The 22208-nt window shown below is 40.8% G+C and overlaps 4 protein-coding genes across 5 annotated transcripts in view; all 4 read right to left on the bottom strand.

The window, feature by feature from the left end:
* The window catches only part of LOC129033092 (olfactory receptor 2T10), a 63269-nt gene extending 46329 nt beyond the window's left edge, over positions 1–16940 (bottom strand). Inside the window, 1 exon segment of the mRNA XM_054481112.1 lies at positions 16862–16940. The gene's annotated coding sequence lies outside the window, so the exon portion shown is untranslated.
* The window catches only part of LOC129033054 (olfactory receptor 2G6), a 138297-nt gene that overhangs the window by 112188 nt on the left and 3901 nt on the right, over positions 1–22208 (bottom strand). The window contains exons 1-2 of one of the 2 annotated variants that reach the window (XM_054481037.1): positions 20306–20331; positions 16862–16969 (exon numbers count right to left, since the gene is read on the bottom strand). The exons of the other annotated variant lie outside the window; for it this stretch is intronic. The gene's annotated coding sequence lies outside the window, so the exon portion shown is untranslated. Of the gene's footprint in view, positions 1–16861; positions 16970–20305; positions 20332–22208 lie in introns of those variants that run through there. 2 annotated transcript variants of the gene reach the window in all.
* Positions 1095–2398, bottom strand: LOC129013098 (olfactory receptor 2T2). The gene is given in 2 exon segments (XM_054449541.1): positions 1095–1838; positions 1840–2398. Coding segments are annotated over 2 exon segments (1095 nt in total). The 5' UTR covers positions 2191–2398.
* LOC129033041 (olfactory receptor 2T27) lies at positions 12527–13664 on the bottom strand. Its single transcript, XM_054480989.2, is given in 2 exon segments — positions 12527–13214; positions 13216–13664. Coding segments are annotated over 2 exon segments (951 nt in total). The 5' UTR covers positions 13479–13664.

Here is a 22208-nt window from a genome sequence, read left to right as displayed (position 1 = left end):
GAATGGTGGGTTCAGTGTAGTCTTTGCTTAGTTAGTATTCCACTAAAGTTACACATCTATCAAAGCACCACACCTAACTCCAACTAATTACAAAAATACTTGTCTTTAGCATATCAATGCAGATGTTGAGAGTAAGAAAATTGAGCAACTTATTCCAAGGGAACAAAGTTAGCTAATAAAATGTCTTGGTTTATTCATTCTACATTTATTAACAATTTGAGCATAAATGGCAGTTTTGTAGGTTTTTGGCAATGTAACAATCTTAAAGGCAGAGTCAATTTTCCATCAATGAATCAATATTTCCAGGAATATATTAGACTCCATGTGAACAAAGGCAGAGCAAGTATTTCAGAGGTAAGTGATAACATTCATAAAATGTAACTAAGAATATGAACCAAAGGTAGTATTGCCTAAATGTTTTCTAAATAAAACTGCTACACGTTTAGCACTAGAAAATATTTTACTTGTATTGAATGTTTAAAATTAAGTCATCAAGGAGATGGCAAATGCTCCTTCCTATTTCCATTCAAAAGTTGGTCGGCAATACAGACAGGCAGGACTCACGATCACACGTTAGCAATACAGACAGGCAGAACTCGTGATCACACGTTAACATTACAGACAGGCAGGACTCACGATCACACGTTAGCAATACAGAGAGGCAGGACTCATGATCACACGTTAACATTACAGACAGGCAGGACTCATGATCACACGGTAACACGGGCACTTCTCCAAGGGCTGCTTGGCTTGCCATGAATGGTTTGTAGGGCTACTTGACTGAGAATGCCCTCTGGAAATGTTTGTGAATCCAGTTGAACAAGTTGACTGATGCAGAGATGCTCGCCAGCTTTGCTACTGTTCCTAAGTAATCCTTGCAATAGGATGATTTTGCCTGTTAATTTTGAATTGTTAAAAGTGACACTGAACATTCTTCAGAACCAATACCATATTTTCTGTAATAGCTGCGTTATTGGCTGCAGCACCGCGGATGTTTGCACTAGTCCCCCCTAGTCCTTCCCGATCACAGTCACCACCCTGATGCTCTGGGAGTCCCCGCTAGTCCTTCCTGATCACAGTTGCCATTCTGATCTTCAGAACCAATACCATATTTTCTGAAATAGCTGCATTATTGGCTGCAGCATCTCGGATGTTTGCACTGGGTCCCCGCTAGTCTTCCCTGACCACAGTTGCCACCCTGATGCTCTGGGAGTCCCCACTAGTCCTTCCTGATCAGTCACCACCCTGATGCTCTGGGAGGAGCCACATTTCCCTAGTACTTTCCTCAGAGCTGCGACCACATCTTTATTCCTCAAGCTGTAGACGAGTGGGTTGAGCATGGGGGTGAGGATGGTGTAGAAGGCAGACACTACTTTATCTTTCTCTGGAGTGTGGTAGGAGTGGGGCAGCACGTTGGTGTAGAAAGCTGCCCCGTAGAAAACGCTCACCACCATAATGTGGGAGGAACACGTAGCAAAGGCTTTGCGCCGGCCCTCAGCAGAGTTCATCCTGTGGACACTCAGGAGGATGTGCATGTAGGACACAGAGATGACGGATAGAGGGATGAGCAGCATCAGCACGCAGCAGGCATACATCAGGGTCTCATAGAGTGATGTATCTATGCAAGACAACTTCAGCACGGCTGGGATCTCACAGAAAAAGTGATTGATCTCTCGGGATTTACAGAAGGGGAAACTCATAGTGACAGGAGTCAGCATGAACCCATCCAAGGAACCACCAACCCAGGAGCCGACAACCATGAATAAGCAAACCCTGCGGTTCATGAGGAGAGGGTACCGTAGAGGGTTGCACACAGCCACGTACCGATCATAGGCCATGTAGACCCAGCAGGAAGAATTCCCCTCCAATCAGGGTCAGGTAGAGGAAGATCTGAACTGCACAGCCCAGGAAGGAAATGGTCTTGTCCTTGGACAGGAGGTCCTGGAGCATCTTGGGGACAGTGATACAGATGTAGATAGTATCCATGATGGAGAGCTGGCTGAGCAAGAAGTACATGGGTGTGTGGAGGCGGGCGTCCATATGGATGAGCAGAATCATGACCACATTGGCTGTTATAGCCACCACAAAGATGAAGATTATTGCAAAGAGAAGGCCGGGGAAGGCAGGATGGGTGATGAGGCCTGTGAGGACGAAGTTAGTGGAGTTCTGGAGAAGACCCTCCATGCCCATGGTCCATGACAGCTCCTTGGGCGTACCTGGTTTAGAAGCTGATTTTTTACTTTTTACTATCTTCTGAATAGATTTTATAATCTTACCACTTTTAGATTGAAAGTTTTCTGAGTGGTTACTCTGCCTTATTTCTCACTTCACCTTACAATACATGATTTGAATTTAAATTGCTCTCCATCTCCAATGAGATGACTGACTGTACTAAAGACATACGCAGACATCTATTTGTGACTTAAGAAATTGATAGAAAATATCTACATAACTGACTTTTTTGGCTGCTGTTACTGAACAGCTTTATGAAAGTCGAACATCAAAGCAGTACAGATGACCTCATTTGGGGTCAGAAGCCACACTGTCTTGTGGTTAGACTTTTGTCCTGCAAAAGGAGTTCATGTTTTAGGCATGGATTTCTGTGAGAACTTGTGTCTATTTGTTCTCACAGAATAATTTGGGGATCATAAATCTGGCAGGACGACCACCACAAACTGCTTCAGAGGAGGGCTTTAGTTTCATTATAGTCGTGGTGTTTCTGGTTGACAACGAATTCTGCTAAAATTTTATGACTAAATACTGCATCATATAATTCAATCATGACTTAATCTTCTTAAAATATTGTTTAGCCAAAATGTTGTAGTTTCTCTAGAGTGGTATCCTGAACCTGTCCTAATATTATATCATCCTAGGAATCCATTGCTAGTTGGGTTTTTTCCTCAAGTTTATTTCTCTACTATTTTACTGATCCTTCATGTTTATATAAGTAAAAACTACAGTCGGGCGCAGTGGCTCACACCTGTGATCCTAGCCCTTTGGGTGGCCGAGGCAGGCAGATCACCTGAGGTCAGGTCTTCGAGACCAGCCTGGACAACATGGTGAAACCTCATCTCTACTAAAAATACAAAAATTAGTCGGGCATGGTGGCAGGTGCCTGTAAAATCCCAGCTACTCAGGAGGCTGAGGAAGGAGAATCGCTTGAACTTGAGAAGCGGAGGTTGCAGTGAGCCGAGATTGTACCATTGCACTCCAGCCTGGGGGACAAGAGTAAGACTTTGTCTCAAGAAACAAAACAAGAATACAAAGAAAAACTATAGGATGGTAAAGAAATTTCTGAACTCAGAAGACACAGCAGTATCAAACATTCCTTGAATAAATGGAATGAATTCTCATGCTTTTTTATTTTTGAGTAATGTGAATGCGTGTCCTTTTTATATGTTCAGGGATACTGAGGGATGAATTGTTCCTTTTTATTATTAGATTATGGTGTATTTCTTCTGATTTTAGTGACAGGATTACTGAAGAAACTTATTTCTGTCAAACGTTTTGGCCACTAATACTACAAATATATCTGAATCTTGGTTCCAGAATAGTCAAATTTACAGTCCCTGAAGCATCAAGAAGGAAAACTCCCCTTATGTTGAAGCAAAAATAGGAACAGTAGAGAGTTTTCCTTCTTAGTGCTCGAAGATGGAGATGTGAGTAATAGGCCTAAAAGATGAGTAAACATTCGAAGAAAAAAAAAAAGCAATTTTTGTGTTGGTTTGTGCTGAAACTTCAGTTTATCACACCTTGGTTAAGGAGAAAAATGAATACATGAGCATCAAATATTAACTCCTGTCAAGAGTGATAAAAGTCAGCTATTTTTACCTTCTCTAACAGGTGAAAGATTTTGTGATAGCCACAGCTTTGAATCATGGGTCAAGAGACTATTTAAATATAAAATTCCATTTGTAGTGGCGTTTGCAATAGCTTGTTGGAAATTAAAAATATTAACCTCGCAGACAGTAAGTTTGTCTTGACCCACATCTATTGTTTCACTTAAATGCATTACAGATATTATACATTAATTACTATAGCGTTAAGTTAGCTTACAATCACCCTTTTAAAAATATACTTTGAGAAACAAATAGGCAAGAATGAGACAAATGAAAATGACTTAAAAAAATAACCAATTACTTTTGAATTAGAAAATGAGCCAGAGCATTTTGTTTCATGTAAATAATCAGACTCCACTTCACAAGGTATTCAAAGAGGGAAAACACTATTGCCTCAAATGTCTATGATAAAAGGATAACATTTTCAACTCCTAGATTTTATCTTATCGTAGGATCCCAGGAGAGTAAAAAAGCTGAAACAGGAGAAAGATGATTTTAGCCACCTCCCTTATTTTTATACAACCGAGACCGTGTTAAAAAAAAAATTAGAGGTTGCTTGTGAGTGTTGTGCATACGTGTGTGTACTGTTCATATATGAGCGTGTGAGCACTCTGTTCATATATGAGCGTGTGAGCATGGTATGTGTGGTGTGTGCATCTGTGAGTGGGTGGGGGATATGTGTAGGGAAAAGGCCCTGCTGAAGAGCAGAACACTACACATCGCTTGGCACAAACGAGCAATTCACCCATTTCAATGGAGCCAATATTTAGAACCAAATGTGACATGTTCAAAATGCGTGCCTAATATTATTCCATAGGATACTGGGCATTGCAAGTAGACAGTGAAAATATTTGCATTATGGACAAAATATGTTATCAGTTACTTCTGTTTACATCAGTTCCGAGCATCTACATTTTAACATTAGAATTGACGCTATTGTTTAGCATTGTGTGTGGTTTGGCTTATTCACACATACAAGATCCTAGATTTCATTCCCCATCAGGTCATCTTTCCCCCACTATCATCATTCTCCACTCTAAGACCCTTAGATTCCTTCATCAACTAGTCTTTCCAAAAAAAAAAGGAAAAGAAAAAGCTTTCATTTGCATGATCAAAGCTTCAGGCTGTTCAAGGTGGGCAATTCTTTGTCCCCAGTGCAGATTAGAACATAACCCAGAACCCCTAACCCCCAGGACCAGTTATAACATCAACCAATGTTGCAACATAATTATCCGGCAGGAATGAGAGGGTGGGAAGATCAAGCCGAGAGGTGGAAGACACCGTGCACACAGGAGCTCTTTTTCTGTTATCTGCACACTTTGGGCTGATGGGCAAGGGATGAGTGAGCCAAGAGGCATTTATTCTACCTGTGGTCTGCCACATGGAGAGAAGAGGAAAAGAGGAGGAGAATCTCTGCAGGGTGCCAGGTGATCAAAGCTGTATGTTTCAGGACAACAGCCCTGGCGTTGTTCTGGGAAAAGCCATAGAAATCAAGAACAACAGGTGACTCACTGAAAATTGTACAAAGATCTCCAAAAGAGGTCAGATGTTCTTCTACCAGGGAGAAGAGCTTAGAGCAATTCATTCTGACACCCCTTTCCGGGAATTCAGCATGACTAGAGCTATGAGAAGTATCTGCCAGTGTCCTTTCTGTGGCAATAAAGCTGCTAACCGGAACTGATCTCCACTTGACACAACGTACCTGTAAAGCTTTAAGGGGAAGGGTTTTCCATTCCATCCTTAGAGACAGTGCCTCAAGCGCAAACACATTCCGTGTTCAAGACACTTACCTAAGTACTGTGTGGGCTATGAAGATAGAACTGACTACTGTTAAGGGGTATATAGTTAAGTTTGATTAATGTATCATATCAAAAATCCTCAGAAGCAGATCATTTTAAGTCTAAAGTGGGGATTTCTAAAAATGAAAATATGTTGGGGACTTTTTAAAGGTGTTTAAGCCACAAATAACACAGCTAATGCCATTGTGCTTTGCTCAGCTGTCAAATTGCTCTGGGGATGACACGCATAGTTACTTCTCCAGACCTCAGTGTTCTTTCAGTAAAAGAATGGCATGTCACCAACATGTTACTAATCCTAAGCACCACATAGCTCTAAGATCATCGATTATTTGTTCCTGAATGAGAAAAATGGGGCCAAGGATAGTATATTGGGATCTTTCTGCTTTAAGCTTATAGAGAAGATAATGGTGTGAAAGGTACTAAGAGATGGAGGAAGAGAAACAGGAAGTTTGGTATTCCCCAAACCATAAGCAAATAGGGCTTTACGTGTGCCAGGTACTTTAGAAGTTTTACATACATGAAGTCATAGCAAACCAGAAGATGCTATGCATCAGTTTGAGTAGTAGACAAAGGTAGTTTCCCCCTTATCTGTGGGAGACAGTTTAAGACCCCCACTGTATAATCTAGAACTGCAGACAGTACTGAGCCCTATATATACACCATATTTTATCCCATGCATACATACCTATGATCAAGTTGAATTTATAAATTAGGCACGGTAAGAGATTAACAATAACCAATAAAATAGAATACCTAAAACCATATACTGTGGCTATAACTTTTTCAGTTTGATGTGTGATAGCAAAACTTGCATAATTTTTTTCCTTCTTCATAATTTCAAAGATAAAGTTTTTCTTAACATAGATCTTGGCAAATTCAGCTTATGAGAGTTTCTGTCTCCTTAAAGTCAAGAACTTTCACCCTTTTACTCAAAGCAAGCACCTTACACAGCCTCTCTCTGGCACATCTAAATTGCCAGCTTCACTACTCCATCTCTGGGGCCATTAAGAAAAATTGAGTTACTTGAACACAAGCACTGAGTCCGCCGCAGTCGATTTGATAACCTAGACAGCTACTGAATGACTCAGGGGGTAGCAGACAGTGTGAATAAACTAGATAAAGGGATGATATTTCACCACACTACTCAAAGTGGTGTGCAATTCAAAATTTGAGATTTTTCATTTAATATTTTTTAAACATGGTAAGATAGCAACCTGGCAGATTGCAGGTAACAAACTATGGAAATGAAAGTGTTAAGAGAGGAATACTATGTCAGAATTCTTTACCTCAAAGGTTCACCCTAGGGCTAGAGGCTGAAAGGATCTTCAGGAGAATCTAAGCGATCACTGCTTTGAAAATAGTGGATCACAAGAACCAGAAGACAGGAGTCAGTTCAGTTAAACAGTGCAATAGTGGAGAGGGAAACCGGTCTGATTCCGAAACTCGAGACCGAAGGAGAGAGGACGTTATCAAAGACAATGTAATGTCAAAAGGCTCGAAAGCGGGAATTAGCAGGCGCCAGGGGTGGAAGAAAGAGGGGAGAGTCCAGTCTAACTACAGCTGAAGAGCCCGTGGAGAGCTGAGGTGTGTGGGGTGGAGTGCGGCTGGAAGGAAAGTGGAGGCGGAGAGACCAGAACTCAGTGTTGAGAAATAAGATGCAAATGGGAGTTGTTTCAGTCAGAAAGTTACATGCTGAAATAAGGTACTTATGAAAGATCTACCTGGCAGTTTTAGTCTTGAAAGCAAGATTAATATTAATTGCTACTCTTAAGTGTTCATAGCCACAGTGGGCTTTGGCCAGGAACTTCTTTTCTACCTACACAAGCTACTTCTGTACCTCATCTACTTTTATGAATGAACGCATTTGGACCTTGCTTCCTACATCAGATTTTATCCCCTTCTCTCCACAGCAACGTAGTATCCAATGATGTGAATTTCTCTTTTTCCTTATTCTCCAGTTCTAATTACATACTGCCTTAGTTACCACCCCCCCCCCTTTTATCCGCATATTTATTTAAATGGTAACTGTTTTCATTCGTGGAAAAGTAATCTACTTTCCCTCCCATCCCAACTGACAATTTGGAAATTTTCACAGCGTGGAAAGTTAGGCATAAGATAGAAGAGGTTTTCTTGGCAAAAAAAAAAAAAAAAAAAAATCAGCACTATAATGGCACATAGGTGAACATTTATTGAACAATTGCTATGCCAGAAATTAGTTCAGTTTGAAGAATACAGGTTTTAATGCTAGATGCCAACTTACCTAAACTACATTGCCAAGGATATCACCAACGGACTAGAAAGAAAGAAGTACATCTGGTTTCCGGGAGCATTGAGAGTAAAAGGTCTAAACTCCAAGCTGCCAGGAGGGCTGTGATTTGGATGGGCAGAGGAATGCTTCCGGGCAGCGGTGTCAGTTTGTGTGGTGGCAAATAGAAATCAAAGGATCTGGTATATGGCCCATCCAAGTCCACCCTGCTAATGCTGTAGAAGAGGGCATGGAGGATTACACAGGAGCAGCAGCGGTGAGGCGAGGTGAGCTGAAGCAAGGGGCAGACACCTGCAGCTATAAACACAATGCACTCATTATTGTACCCCTATAGTTTGAGCTTCCAACATGCCCACATCTTCCCCCGGGGCTCCAATTACTCAGCTCAACAGGCTTTTATATGCCATGCTAAGATGGCTTCTAGGAGACCTCTAAGTTTTATTAAAAAAAATTTTTATCTTAAGACACATGTGGATGCCCTTATGGGTTAAATAAAAGAGGAAGGAGGTTAAAATGAAATAGAGAAAAAATATCATAATTTCCCTCCAAGCATGCAGGAAGTCTTCAGCCATGCCTAAATGCATATGAACGGAGCAATCAATCATTTAACTTAAAATGTAAATTAAAATTTTAACAAAATATTCAGAGGGCAATCTATGCTTATCCAATAATATGCAGCCCTGCTACCAATTAAGTCAAACTTTCTCACTGTGAATACCAAGCACATTCTTCCAACTGTCAGCTCTTACATGCCATTTTCCTTCAGTAAATCTATTGATGTTCTTCTAAACTATTAGATTTCCCTTAGCTTCCCACGTTTCATGCTAAATGCCCTTTTCCAGTTGCCTGCTTGCCAGATAGTGAATATATGTATTTATGCTTAATCTTAAGACCACTGCCTCACTTATTAGCAGATAAGCTCACAGTAAGTAAGGTGGCCTTCTAATAGTTACAGAGTAATATCTAAACATCCCAGTATCTGGGTAATGTTCTGTTTTTCATGAAAATATAAGGATCCTGAGAGAAGCTGGGTCCAAGTCTTTCTAAAGCAACAGTGGAATGTCAGACTTCTTAAATACATTGTGTAGGGGTGAGGCTAGGTCAAGAAGTCTTTTCACTAATAGATTCCCACATCCCCCAGGAAGAATTCCTGGGTTAGCAATTAATCCAAGTTGACTGGGTTTACCATGAACTTTAGAAGCAGCCCATCCTTTCTTGCAGAGGGTGCATTGTTTTCCCAAGTGAAGGACTGGAATCGTTTCTTGGTATTTCATCATGAAAATGTCTTACTGAATCTTGGCATCTCTCCAGAGAGATTTTAAGGGCAGTGATGTGGGGATAACAGCCTTGCTCCAAATTGAAAATTAGATTTTAAATTTCTTTAGAAATAGAGGCTATGACAAACTTAAAAACCTCTCAAAAGTCACTGGCCTCTTTTGTTTGGGGAGAAATCTTTAAAGTTAATAAATGTGAACCAAAAAGCATTGGAGCCAAGTCTCAACCAATGTAGATGTTTCTGGTGCCAAGGTTGAGGATGCACCTGGGAAAAAGGAACACAAGATGACAGGAGCATCTGAGATTTGTGCTTCTTCCAAAGAGGGTTGGGAGACTTCAATATTTAAAAGGGAAACAGTGGGCATTAGAGGGGAAAGAAAAAAAAAAGTGAATAAATGAAGTAGTTGCCTTCTTTCGAGGCTTTAATCAGTGTTCACTGAACTCGCACTTTAGATCTGACAGGAGAGGATTTAGAGCAACACTCAACTGGGCCTTCATCTCCTGCTCAGTGAATCTGGATTGTATATAAGATAAGGTACTCAGAGTAGAGGAAGCTCATCTCCTGCTCAGATAAGGTGGTACACAGAGGAAGCTCATCTCCAGCTCAGTGAATCTGGATTGTATATAAGATAAGGTACACAGTAGAGGAAGCAGTCAAATATGCATTTGTTTCAGGGGAGTGGAGGGATGACTCCCAGGCCTGTCTTTGTCCACTGCCTGTCAAGATAAGCCATTCATTTACATTGTCAGCATGACATTCAACAGAATGGTTTTAGGGTAAAGATCTTTGGGCCAGCAAGGAATTTCCTTGCTAGTAGATTGTGAGGGAGGTCCCTTGGGGAGGTATGTAGCTTTCTACCTGTGTAGCTGTCCATTCTGGAACAGTATGGAATCTATAGCTACCCAGTCGGGAACAGATATGGAATATGGTTTTGCATGACAGGAGTTCCCAAGCTTGGCTTTTCCCTTTGGCTTAGTGAGTTTGGGTCACAAGAGATTTTCCTTCTACTTTCTCCTACCTTCTATTTTCACAGAAGTAGCATTTGTCACTTAGGTTAAGTGTTTTTCAGAATTGTCGTATGCATAGTACAGAAGAATATTGAATTCAGTAGGAATAAAGGAGATATGAGAAATAAAAATGATGGAAATAATGCAATTGGTAGAGAAGAAAAAAGTGAGGGTAATACAAAAATTATACATTTTCTAAAATTTTTTCACCAGAGCATATTGAGATATTTAAACATTAAGAAAATTGAACTTCCTAACATTTATTTCTCTAATGGGGAAAAGAAGGTGGTCTTATTACTAAAGTTCTGCTTCCCAAACATCATTGAATGCTTTTCGTGTGTTAAGTCAGCTAATGGGCACATTACTTATGATTTCTAGTCATCACAAATCCATTGGACACATACCTTATACCCTCTGTTACAGATAAGCAGAAAACCCTACACCTTTTCAGCCTTTAGAATGTGATTCAATAATTCTTCCTAAAGAATATTTTATATGTCATCCATAAAGTTCTCCAACTAGCTATTGGATTGGATAGACTCTTCCCTCTGGTGTCATGTGTCTACAGAGCCACAAATGGGTTACAGCAATGTTGATCCTCTCAACCCTGGATTGGTCTTCAGTGCCCTATTTGGCTACAGCCACAGGAGAGTTGATTTTGCTGTCAACAGCCACATCAGTTTTCCTCAAGGTGCCATATAACTAATTTTTATAGTTATAGCAGCACTTCTCACTTTCATGACATATCAGTTAGGTTGGGCTTGTATTAACTTTCCCAAGGAAAAATAACAGACCTGTGAACAATGTATTGATTGGTATTAGTTTCTAACTCAGTTATCTTATATAAAGTATTGTGACACATAAGTTCAATACTAAATGATTTAGACTATTTTTACAAGAGTGGTGTCTCAATCTTCCATGTTTCTTATTCACTTTTCTCTTTTCCTTCCCTTTAACTCTTTTCAGGAAGTCATCCTTTTAATATCAGTAGGTATAGACTTGGTTGCTACAAGCCAAGAGTGACTCCCACAGTTTGGAGTTTAGATTCTGTTTTAATTTCAGAATTCTGCCTGCCCACTCTCACTCCATTCCAAAGTGCCACTTGACATTTTGGGTGAATCTGTATTTGGCAAAACCTTGCTAGCTCCTGTAAGACATAATTTTTAAGTGTTCTTTCTATCTTTCTAAAGATATTGGCCCTCTGCTGATGTCTCTGAAAAACAGACTATTAATCCGTTTTCACACTACTATAAAACACCCAAGACTGGGTAATTTATAAAGGAAGAGGTTAAATGGGCTCAGTTCCACGTGGCCGGGGAGGCCTCACAGCCATGGTGGAAGGTGAACGAGAAGCAAAGGCCTGTCTTACATGGCAGCAGGCAAGAAGCATGTGCAGGGGAACCACCCTTTGTAAAGCCATCAGATCGTGAGACTTATTCATGAGAACAGCATGGGAAAAACCCACCCCCAGGATTCAATTAACTCCCACTAGGCCCTTCCTGCTACACATGGGGATTATCAGAGCTACAATTCAAGATGATGTTTGGGTGGGGAAACAGCCAAACCATTATCAGAGACACAATCCAATAAGTTCTTAACTGGAGGTTCTGGCGAGAAAAAAAATATGCTGAGATTGCCAAGATCTACAGTAAGAATAATTCTTTGAAGTTGTGTAGAAGGAAACACATTTGTGGCAATTTTGCTGCCACACCTCAAACTGCAAAACTTATCACACACTGTGGCTGTGCTTAGGTAAGAAAGAAAACATTACATTTATGGTAGAAGATGAGCAAATATGTTGTGACTGATGGCAGTCAGGTTCTATAGTTCTATACTATGGTTTCAGGCTTCCCCCAAAAGTCTTAGAACACAGCCTGAGGATAAGATGGTGACTGCTATATTTGAAATATAATATTTGATGAGTTGATTCTTTATAATGGTCAATGGACAGTGTCTAAAGGGGAAAAGTCGAGAGAAGTCAGGGTAGTTGTTGAAGATGACCGTTTTTGTCATGACTGAGCAGAGCCAGAAACAGGCTACTTTGATTTTTAGTGGAATATACACACCTTGTTAAAACCTCATGGGTGACTACTAAACCTCAACTTTACGCCTACCCCATCCCAAACTGTTCACTGTTCAGAACCTTCATACCTCTCCAAAAAAAGAAAGAAAAAAAAAAAAATGAAATCCTTAAAATCCCAGGCAGCTTTCCAAATCCCATAAATGCCCCACAGTTGCTGGTATGGGGGTGACTTGTATCCAAGGCAGAGAATATTTAAATTCAAGGGCAATGATAAAGTCTTGTATCCTTCAAGTCTCTAGCAGCATATGCTATTTCTTTAGAAAGTGGTTACCTTTCCTGAGGACACACACCTCCCCACAACCTTCTGTAGGGCCCCTGTGACATCCTTGTTCCTAAGGCTGTAAATGAGTGGATTGAGCATAGGAGTGAGGATGGTATAGAAGGCAGATACAGCTTTGTCCTGCTCAGGGGTGTGGTAAGAGTGAGGCAGCACGTATGTGTACATGGCAGCCCCATAGAAGAGGCTGACAACCACCATGTGTGAGGAGCAGGTGGCCACAGCCTTTCGCCTCCCCTCTGCCTCGCTCATCCTATAAACAGTAATGAGAATTCTTGTGTAAGAGCTTGAGATGACAGAGAAAGGGATGAGGAGCATCATAATACAGCAGACATACATGGCTGTCTCATAGGCTGATGTGTCCATGCAAGAGAGCTTCAGAAGAGCAGGCACCTCGCAGAAGAAGTGGTTGATCTCTCGAGAGGCACAGAAGGGGAACTGCATGGTGACAGGGGTGAGCAAGAAACCATCGATACACCCTCCCAGCCAGGCTGCCGCCACAATCAACCAGCAGATCTTGCAGCTCATGAGGACAGGATAGTGCAGAGGGTTGCAGATGGCTACGTAGCGATCATAGGACATGAGTCCTAGGAGGAAGAACTCAGCCCCTGCTAAGGTCAAGTAGAGGAAGTGTTGGGCAGTGCATCCTGCAAAGGAAATGGCTCTGGCTCATCACCTGGTCGACCAGCATTTTGGGCACGATGGTGGAAATATACAGGATGTCCATGAGGGAGAGCTGGCTGAGCAGGAAGTACATGGGGGTGTGGAGGCGGGAGTCTATGTGGATGAGAATGATCATGACCGTGTTGCCGGCTACAGAGGTCACAAAGACCAGGAGAATGAGGGCAAAGAGAAGCCAGGGGAAACGGGCGTTGCTGAACAAACCCAAAAGGATAAAGTCGGCATACACGGAATAATTGCTCTGCTCCATAGCTCTGTAGGGTTCACAAAAGAGATATGGTAAAGTTGGAAAGGTATCTGATTTACATAAGACATATAGTCATGAACAAACCAAGGTCAAGTCATCTTATTTCTTGAAGCTCATAATTTCCTGACAGAACTGCCTGAGCAGGATTGTGCCACATCTCATTATACCATCATTGTTCATTTAAGGATTTTCTTGATTTGGTGATTACTATTTAGAGTTCATGATGAAACAATTTTTGTTCATGACCATTTATGTCTTTCGAGTACCACCTTACATTGGTGAGGATGCACATAAGACATGAGAATGGAACCAGCCTGATTCAATAGGATAGGTTGGTGGGGAGGAAAGGAGAATGGTCTGCATCCTACACTGCTCTCCTTATACTAGGCTAGTTCTCACACTTAGAATCCAGTTTGAAAATCACAAGTATATATTTGCCTATAGAAGAATAACTGCATTATTTGACCTAATTTACACCATTCTTGACACATTTGTACATTGTAAGTTGAAGCACTCAAATTTTACATGTATCATGTGGAATATTTCAGAATGAGCCTGTGTTGAATAAAAAGCTGAGTTCTGAGAAGTCATCCAAGAATTCATAGGAAGAAAAATCATGGGAGAAAACGTTGAGGGTCAAGTGGTGTTTGCTTTCCTTCTTGCAGCAGCAAACTACCAATTAACAACATACAACTCGTTAAAATGTTATTATGAAAAAAACTAGTTTAAGTATTAGTGTGTCCCAAAAGGAGGGATTCTCTCAAACTTGAGGTTAGATTATGCATATATATCCATATCAGTTAAATATTTTACAATTTAGGAACACTTATGAGTTATTTGGATAGCTTCTCCCTGCATCATATAGATCTGCACTACCCAGTGTGGTAGCCATGAGTCTTATGAAGCTCTGGAGCCCCTGAAACACATGACTGCTCCAAATCAAGATGTGCCATCAGCACAAAGAATTCAAACACTTGTTAAAAATATCCAATACATCTCCTTAAAACTTTCTATTATGGTAACTTTTAGATATATTTGGATAATACAGATTAAAATTAGTTTCACCTATTTTTTTACGTTTTTAATGTGGTTACTAGAGAATTTAGAATTATCTCTGACTCCCCTAGGATTTCTACTAGGCAGCACTGGTCTAGAGTTATCCCTGAGAATATGACAGCTCCAAATACCGTCATCCAAACCAGTCCTCCAGAATTAAACACACCCCAAATTACACAGAATTGAGCCAAAAAATTTAGGTGTGTACCCAATTAGAAAGATGGCTTTACTTGTATATGCATTCACATGCAAATAGCAGTAAGAACACTAATAACTGATTCGTAAATTTTACGTTTCCAAACAACTTTGTAAGATACTAGACCATTCTACAGTTGAAAATGAGGCTTAAGGAAACTTCCCCAAGGAGGAACATTGTTCTCGAACAGTGACAGACTAATTGTTCTATGCTGTTTTCCAACAGGACAAAGTGGACATCATTCATTCCATAAATGTTTCCCGAGAGGCACATTGATATTCTGAAAGGACTTGAAAGACATCGTCTGTCTTCAAGGAGCCTAGAATTGAGGCACATGAAGAACGTGTGTTGTATGACCACAGGTGCGCTTTCAGAATGGTTTTAAACCTCAGCAGTTTTGACTTATTTGGTATGTTAACAAAGGACAATAAAAGTGATGGAAGCTGCAGCCCGTTGGCTGGTAGACAGGAACTTCACACCAGGGCCCCTCAGTACATTCCGCTACAACCATGCCAACAGTAGATGGATGGAAAACGATGAAAATTTGGATTTTTACTGATGAAACCCACATTATATCCTTATGCATTTTTCAGTTCTCATTCTTGAAATGTTACCAGCTTTATACCAGAGCTTTCCATCAGCTGATTTATAATGTATATTATTTTTAAAAACTGAAACCATTGGGAAAATTAAAGGCAAACATTTAGTAGCAATTTGTACAATGAAGAGAGCTAAATGCTCACCCAGACCTGGTTGTCCATAATTTAATAAGAACAAGATCCTTGGAGGGCTATGCTTGTTATTTCACAGTAAATTCAGAGAATGGTGGCTACCTACTGGGGACCAGCCACAGTGACTGCTATTGGTCCACTGGGAATATTAAAGCCCAAGAGGAAAAAACGGGTCCAAAAATATCCTTATCAGGGCAGCTGTGTCCTGAACCCTGACCATGAATGCTCCTGGCCCTGAAACTTGCTAATGAGACCCTGGGGATCTCCCCAGCTTACTTCACAAAGGCAAAGGGGAGATTTGAGTGGCTCCATAACCAGATTTTAAAACCACCTTCCAACTCTGGTAGTGTTGATTCATTCCTTTTATTTTAAAAATTACCCAGTATAGCAACATTTAAAGAACACTTGGAAAATAAAGGATTCAACTGGATTATACCATGCCCCATGTAATAACTTTCTATGCATAATTCCAAACCTTAGGAAACATCCACTTTTATATACTTATTTGGCACGTTTCCCATGTAGTCTTTATACAGAATATTGCTGTGATTGAATGACACACTTAGCTTAGTTGGTTTAGTCACGTTGTTGAGTTTGCTTATATAATATACAATATTGTGAGGTGAATTCTCTGGCATAATTCATGGAAAATGGTTTACTATGCTTTAGAAGCTTATCACCAAAATTGTTAGATGCTTAACAGTAACAGAACACACTTGTGACAGCATCATGCTTGCCTCAGCATTTAGCACTAGTATCTAAACTCAATATGGATTTCTTTGATTATGAAAAAAATTGAACATAGTGTGTATTTTGTTTGATTTTTCATGACCTTTTCTATATAGGTGATTTGTCAAGATGTGTCTATAGAAGATTTAGTAATATTCTTATGTACTATTTGGTGCAGCTATTTTGCCCCCCAACTTACTTGTAATTCTAACTGATGTTTAGGCCAAAAAGTTTTGAAATATTTCAGACATTTTCATTCTGTGCTGGATTTTTGAAAAAAATATTTTCCATCCAGGTATGTGATTAATATACAATTTAAAATTTAAAAATGTAATTTATGCATTTAAAATCTTTGGTCTAAGACATTAAAACTATGCAACCATTGGTTTGAGGTCAACCATATGATAAATTTTTACTTTAAGATGATGCCAGTGAATTCTATCTAGTTGGAGTTCTTCCAAATAAGCAGTTCAATTGGGAATGATGAGCAGGAATGACAAGTAACAAGGATAACTGTTGGAAATGTAGGAACACTGTCATGGGTAAAATTAGTTTTCACCCTTGTTGCATGTATAAATTCTGGTATAAAAAGTGGGTTACTAAAAAAAAATAAATAATGAGTGCCAGGTTAGCCTTAAGATTGTAATAGTGACAGTTAGCTTTGGGAATCTCACCCTTTGCTGTCCATGTGTTTTTCTCTTCAGTAGCAGATCCAGTAAGCTGGTAGCCAAGTTTTGTACTTTTTCATTTTTGATGTTGTCGTTGTTCTGTCAGACTTTGCTCTGCATCAAAGATTGGCACAATTCTTGGTGACCATTTAACTCACAATATGTTTGAGTGCTAAAAGGCTAAGCTAAACAGGACATGAGGACAACAGGCATAAGAAAGGGAATATCTTGAGGAAACAGGGCTAAATGGTGACCCTGACTATAAGACATTTAATTCTCTGCACAATCAGATTCGTTGTTTCCTCCCCAGCAGTATTTTCACATCAAGTGTCACTCCTAGTTGTGGAAGAAAAGCCATTTTCTAAAGTAAAATCACTTGGGGAATCTTTAGAATGGTAGAGAAGTTTTGATTAAGGCCGACAGATTGTCTTGAAGCGGACCAAGGGCATGATCACCTTCCGTCTCTGTAAGTTGACCTGAGTTCTTCCCCTGTCTTTCAAGGGTAGGAATACATTATTCTTGCCATTTGTCATGTAGCATTGTGAACATTAAACATGGTTTTTAAAATCAAAGCTGGCTTTATATTCTATCTTCATCACTGATAAGCTTCTGGACGTCTGGCAAGCCACTCATTCTTTTCACAGCTTCTGGGAACTTCTAAGTATTAAGTATAGTGCAACGGTTTCTCAGAGCAGGATATGTAGGGTCTTCCTAACTAAACCATTTTGAGAGATGCTTATGAGCTACCTAAGAAGGTGGAATACTACGATTTAGATAAGCTCTAAGATTTTAAAATTATATAGGTGAATATGTTACAATGATAAAAACTGTTGGAATCATCATGCAAACAGATCTGTATAGAATTCAAGCAATCTGCTAACATTCTGACGTAAAGATGAGTCCATAACTACTAAGAAACGAGATTGAATTATTTAAGATTTATATATGAGTAGCACTATCCACAAGTATCTACAGTTCAAAGTCAGATGTATCAACTTCAACATTCTCCCGTATTTCTCTGGTTTGAACCAAAACTTTCTAGTAAGTCCAGAATCTAAAGCATCCTGCAATTGATCAGCATCAAGACTGCAAACTTACCTTATACAGTATCTTCCCCAAACACGATGATCTGAATGTTTAGAGGAAAACCTTACAGAACTAAGGTAGTACATGCAATTGTTCAGCATTTCCTTTTATGTAGTAAGTATGGGGAACTAAGAGGCATACATCAGACTTTCTAAACTGGAGGTGTTCTAATATTCTGTATTTCAAACTTTTCTGAACTGAAAGAGTACAGGCAGGGAGTGTCTATGAATTCAAACAAGGTACAGTGGATTAGGCATGGAATTACATCTTGTTGGCAGAAGGATAAGGGTCACTCCCTAACTATTGAGACTTAAAAATACAGTGATAGGTCAATCGTTTGAAGATCTAGAAATAGACCAGCCTGAATCTAAATACCTAATACTAATGTCAGTTGACAGCAGCTGCATTACGCAGGCTGTTAAGATAGAGATCCAGTGACTTAAATAGAGCTTGCATCATGGTGATGGCTAGTACTCCCATTCAGGAGATAAATTGACATCACTGTCTCTGGGGTCCTTGTCCCTAGGTTGCAATTAGTTAACATAAAATGTGAGAAACTACTTCACCTTAAAAATGTAACCTCTCAATTTACAAATTAAACACCCAGCTAAGTCAGGTTGTTAGCAGCTGCAACTCAAATTGCTTTTTTCTTACTTTGTTCACATTGTTTTGAAAGTTTTTACACTTCCAACTTTTAGGCATCTCTCTTGAAATCGAGATCAACGTTTCTAAGGAGGTATTGTCTTGCAAAAAGATACATTTTGGGACATTCCCCATCACTCAAGTATTAGTATGTAATCTTGTCTTTCTTGTAACTTGTAATACATAAAACTTTCAGCATTGCAAGCATTTAAAAGTATTCAATTTTACTAATCTCAGTGGATATAAGAGAAGATCTTTGAGTTACTTCAAGAAACAAGACTTTCTCGTTCCAGTGTTCTCCCAAGGGCCCACACCGATTCCTAGGGGGAGCGGGGAAGGGGGGGGGCTGCGGATTTTGAGACCCTGCAGTCTTGCTGTGGCTGCAATCTATGCCTGAATGATCTTGGCTCTTTCTCATGTAATTCATATTTACTTCACTGGTGTTTAAATTAGTGGGGGGGTGGAATTCAGGTTTTCTGAGACTGAAGCTTATGCAATCTGGGGCATCTTAAAACAGGCTACAAGTCATGATTGCACAGGTATAATATTCTCTTCAGTGAAACTGACAAATTACACCTTTAAAAAGCTGACAAAATACCACAAAAATACATAAAAACACCAATTTAAATCTTAACTGGTTAACTTACCACTTTTACCATTTTTTCCAACAACTGGCTACATTACTATGTACTCTAATATTTTCTATAAGCAAGAAGAGATGATTCAATCCTAGTATGGTTGGTTGAAATTTTTTAAAATTTTTGGTAGTTTAGGAAATTGGGTCTTTTGCCTTTGTTTAGGCTTGAGGTCCAATCTGAGAAAACCACTGTTATTTATATGACCTGCCTTAGCTTCCCCAAAAGTTGACCTCAGAAAATATTTGAAACTGAGAAAGATTCAGAGCAGTCTGAAGGATGTGAGCTTGAACGTCTTAGGCTCAGAGACACGAGCATGAGAATTCATTAACTTCCCTACCTAGCCCTGCTCACACATGCGCACCTGGGGTTTAAAGGAATTTTGTACTCCCCCCTCCACCCGCCGTAGTTTCTAGACTAGCTGATAAGTTACCTAAAATGTTACAAGTTGTACAATATGACCTTTACCAATTATCTTCATGTTCCCCACAAAGTGTATAGCTGATCAATAGCTACAGAAGAACAATGTCTAGTTGATCAATAGTTTATGTCAGCTTAGAACTTCCCTTTTCCCTTAGAAGCCCCATTATAACTGCTGTTAGTTAGAGGATTTATTTAAGGCTACTAGAATCTCTTCTCAGATTGCGTTTCCCAATCTTCGTCCAAAATATGCTTGGTTAATTTTGCCTCAGTTTTTTCCTTTAGGTTCACAACCATCACCACCATCCATCGTTCTCCAGAACTTTCTCCTCATCCCAAACGAATCTTCTGTACCCATTAAAGATTAACTATTTCTCCTTTTCCTCATCTCTGGTAACGTCTATCCTGTTTCTATGGATTTTCCTGTTCTAGGTGCTGTAGCAACCTCGTACAATGACTACTTGAGACCGTCACTACCGCAGTTACTGTTACTGCTTGAGGCTCATTACAGGACTGAGCGAAGGGAGGAAGGTAGAAATGGGGGAAACACTGTTTTAAGGCAGCGCTGGGCTCGGGGAAGAGCTCCCAGCTTCCAGTGAGCAAGGGCAGCCGCCCGAGCTGCTCAGCCCTCCGCGTTTATCGAGTAGAAAGAGCAGGGAGGACTCACGATGGATCAGCTGCGTGATTGATTCCAGGTTCACATTGTTGCGATCAGACTTTCCGACGCGCCGAATGACACACACTTGTGCCTGCGCGTGACGCCCCCCGCATAACCTCTGCGCGGCAAACGCACTTTGTCAGTTTGCCAACATTCTGCATCTATGAGAAGCAGTTTGGCTGCTTCCTCCTCCAGCCTCCAGTGGGAAACCGAGCTGATTACGACCCTCCTTTCGGCCTCCAACTTTTTTTTTTTAAATTGAATAATGCCTGTCCCTGCATAATGGGGGTTGATGTCAGCGGGACTCCGGTCGGTGCTCGTCCCGAGGGCACCCGCACGGTTTGTTCATCTCCTGTAAAGACACAGGCACATCCTCGCCCCACGTCGGTAACTCTACAAAAGCAAAGGCCTCTGTGGCTGCAGCCGGGAGCCACGCCACTGCTGAAGCCTCCGCTCCACAAGCTGCGGCTCAGCTTCTGCCTCTTTGCCTAATTGCTGCGGGTGAAACTTTCTATTGGTAGTGAAAGATCAGCTTTTTCTGATGAACAGAAGGCAGAGAAAACAAATTGAGGCTTATCCTTCTCATGCAACAGTACAGCAAAAAAGCAATCCTTAAGCCTTCTGTCTGCACTTCTGCAGGCGGGTCTGTTAGATGCTATGGGTTGTGACAGATCTTTCTCCTAGTTGTATTTCCAAATCCCTGACCTCCTCGCTTCTTACTTAGAGAGGGGTACGATTTACAGGGGATAAGCAACAGTTGCGCAATATATTCCCCTGGTTCAAAACCCAGAGATCTTGGGACGTTACCGCTACCCGAATTTCTCCATCGTCCGAAGAACTCCTGGGACTTCAGTAACGCCCCGCAAGTTAAGATGACTTTTGCCTAAAATTAATTCCCCCTATCCTGTTGGCAAAGGTCCCCAAATGCCAGTGTGAGTCAAGTTTCCTGTAAGTGTAACCCGCTTATTTGGGAGATCTAATCATGTGCTTCCAGGTGTTTGAGGAGGGGGAGTCAAAGCACCTCCAGAAACCCCCTGGAACGGAGCTGTGGCCTGGACCGGGGAAGCCCCCTTGTTCGAGGTGTCCAGGTCCAGGCCCGCTTCTCGCTTCCCGACAGGGGGGTGCCGTTCTGATGAACTATTGAGTAGCATTGATTAGCCCAATGATTTCCCTTATTGCAACGAGGGCAAAGTCCTGGCGCTTTTCCTGTTGAGAGGAGAGCTGTTAGAAGATCCCTTCTGCCCAGAGGTCTGACGGCATTTTTGAAACGCCCGATTCTCTAACACTTAACTTTTCCACTCTAGGGCTCAACCCTTGGCTCCTTTTAGATCCGTCAACTACCAAAATCAGCCGTTGCCTGAGTCAACATTTTAAGTCAGTGAAGCTCAGTTCCCACATCTTGAAAAGCTCTAAGAAAACCTCTAAACTTTCTGCACACCTCACAGGTGCCACTGCACTTCCTAATCCACAGTTGTACCCTTATAAGCCATAGTCAAAGTGAGCATTTCTGTAGCCACAAAAGATGCTGCAAGACAGTTTTCATTCTCCCTCTTGTCTACCACTTTTGATAGGTGCTATAAGTGGGGCAAAATATTCTCAGGCCCTAAAATAACAAACGGTATGTACCAAACTCCAAATGAAAGAAAAAAACCACCAAATTCTTCCCCATGTTACCCTGATTGAAAAAGCTTCCCGTTCTTCAAGCCTCTGGGGTACTGACAAGTACCTTTTTAGAGCACTGGCCTTATGTTGCTGCTGGCAGACTTGTAATGGGGTTTAACTCATTTGACTAGTTTTAGTTTCTGTTCCAGCAGACCTTCCTCGTTCAAGTCCCTATAGGACCCTGTCTGTCCCTGCAACTTTCTGCTAGTCTCCGCTAGTCTTTATCTATCCTTATCTATCCCCATAGTCC

The sequence above is a fragment of the Pongo pygmaeus genome, chromosome 1, assembly GCF_028885625.2.
Source record: "Pongo pygmaeus isolate AG05252 chromosome 1, NHGRI_mPonPyg2-v2.0_pri, whole genome shotgun sequence".
NCBI classification, from domain to species: Eukaryota; Metazoa; Chordata; class Mammalia; order Primates; family Hominidae; genus Pongo; species Pongo pygmaeus.
The sequence above is the reverse complement of the archived record's forward strand: the minus strand, read 5'-3'. Positions and strand labels throughout refer to the sequence as shown.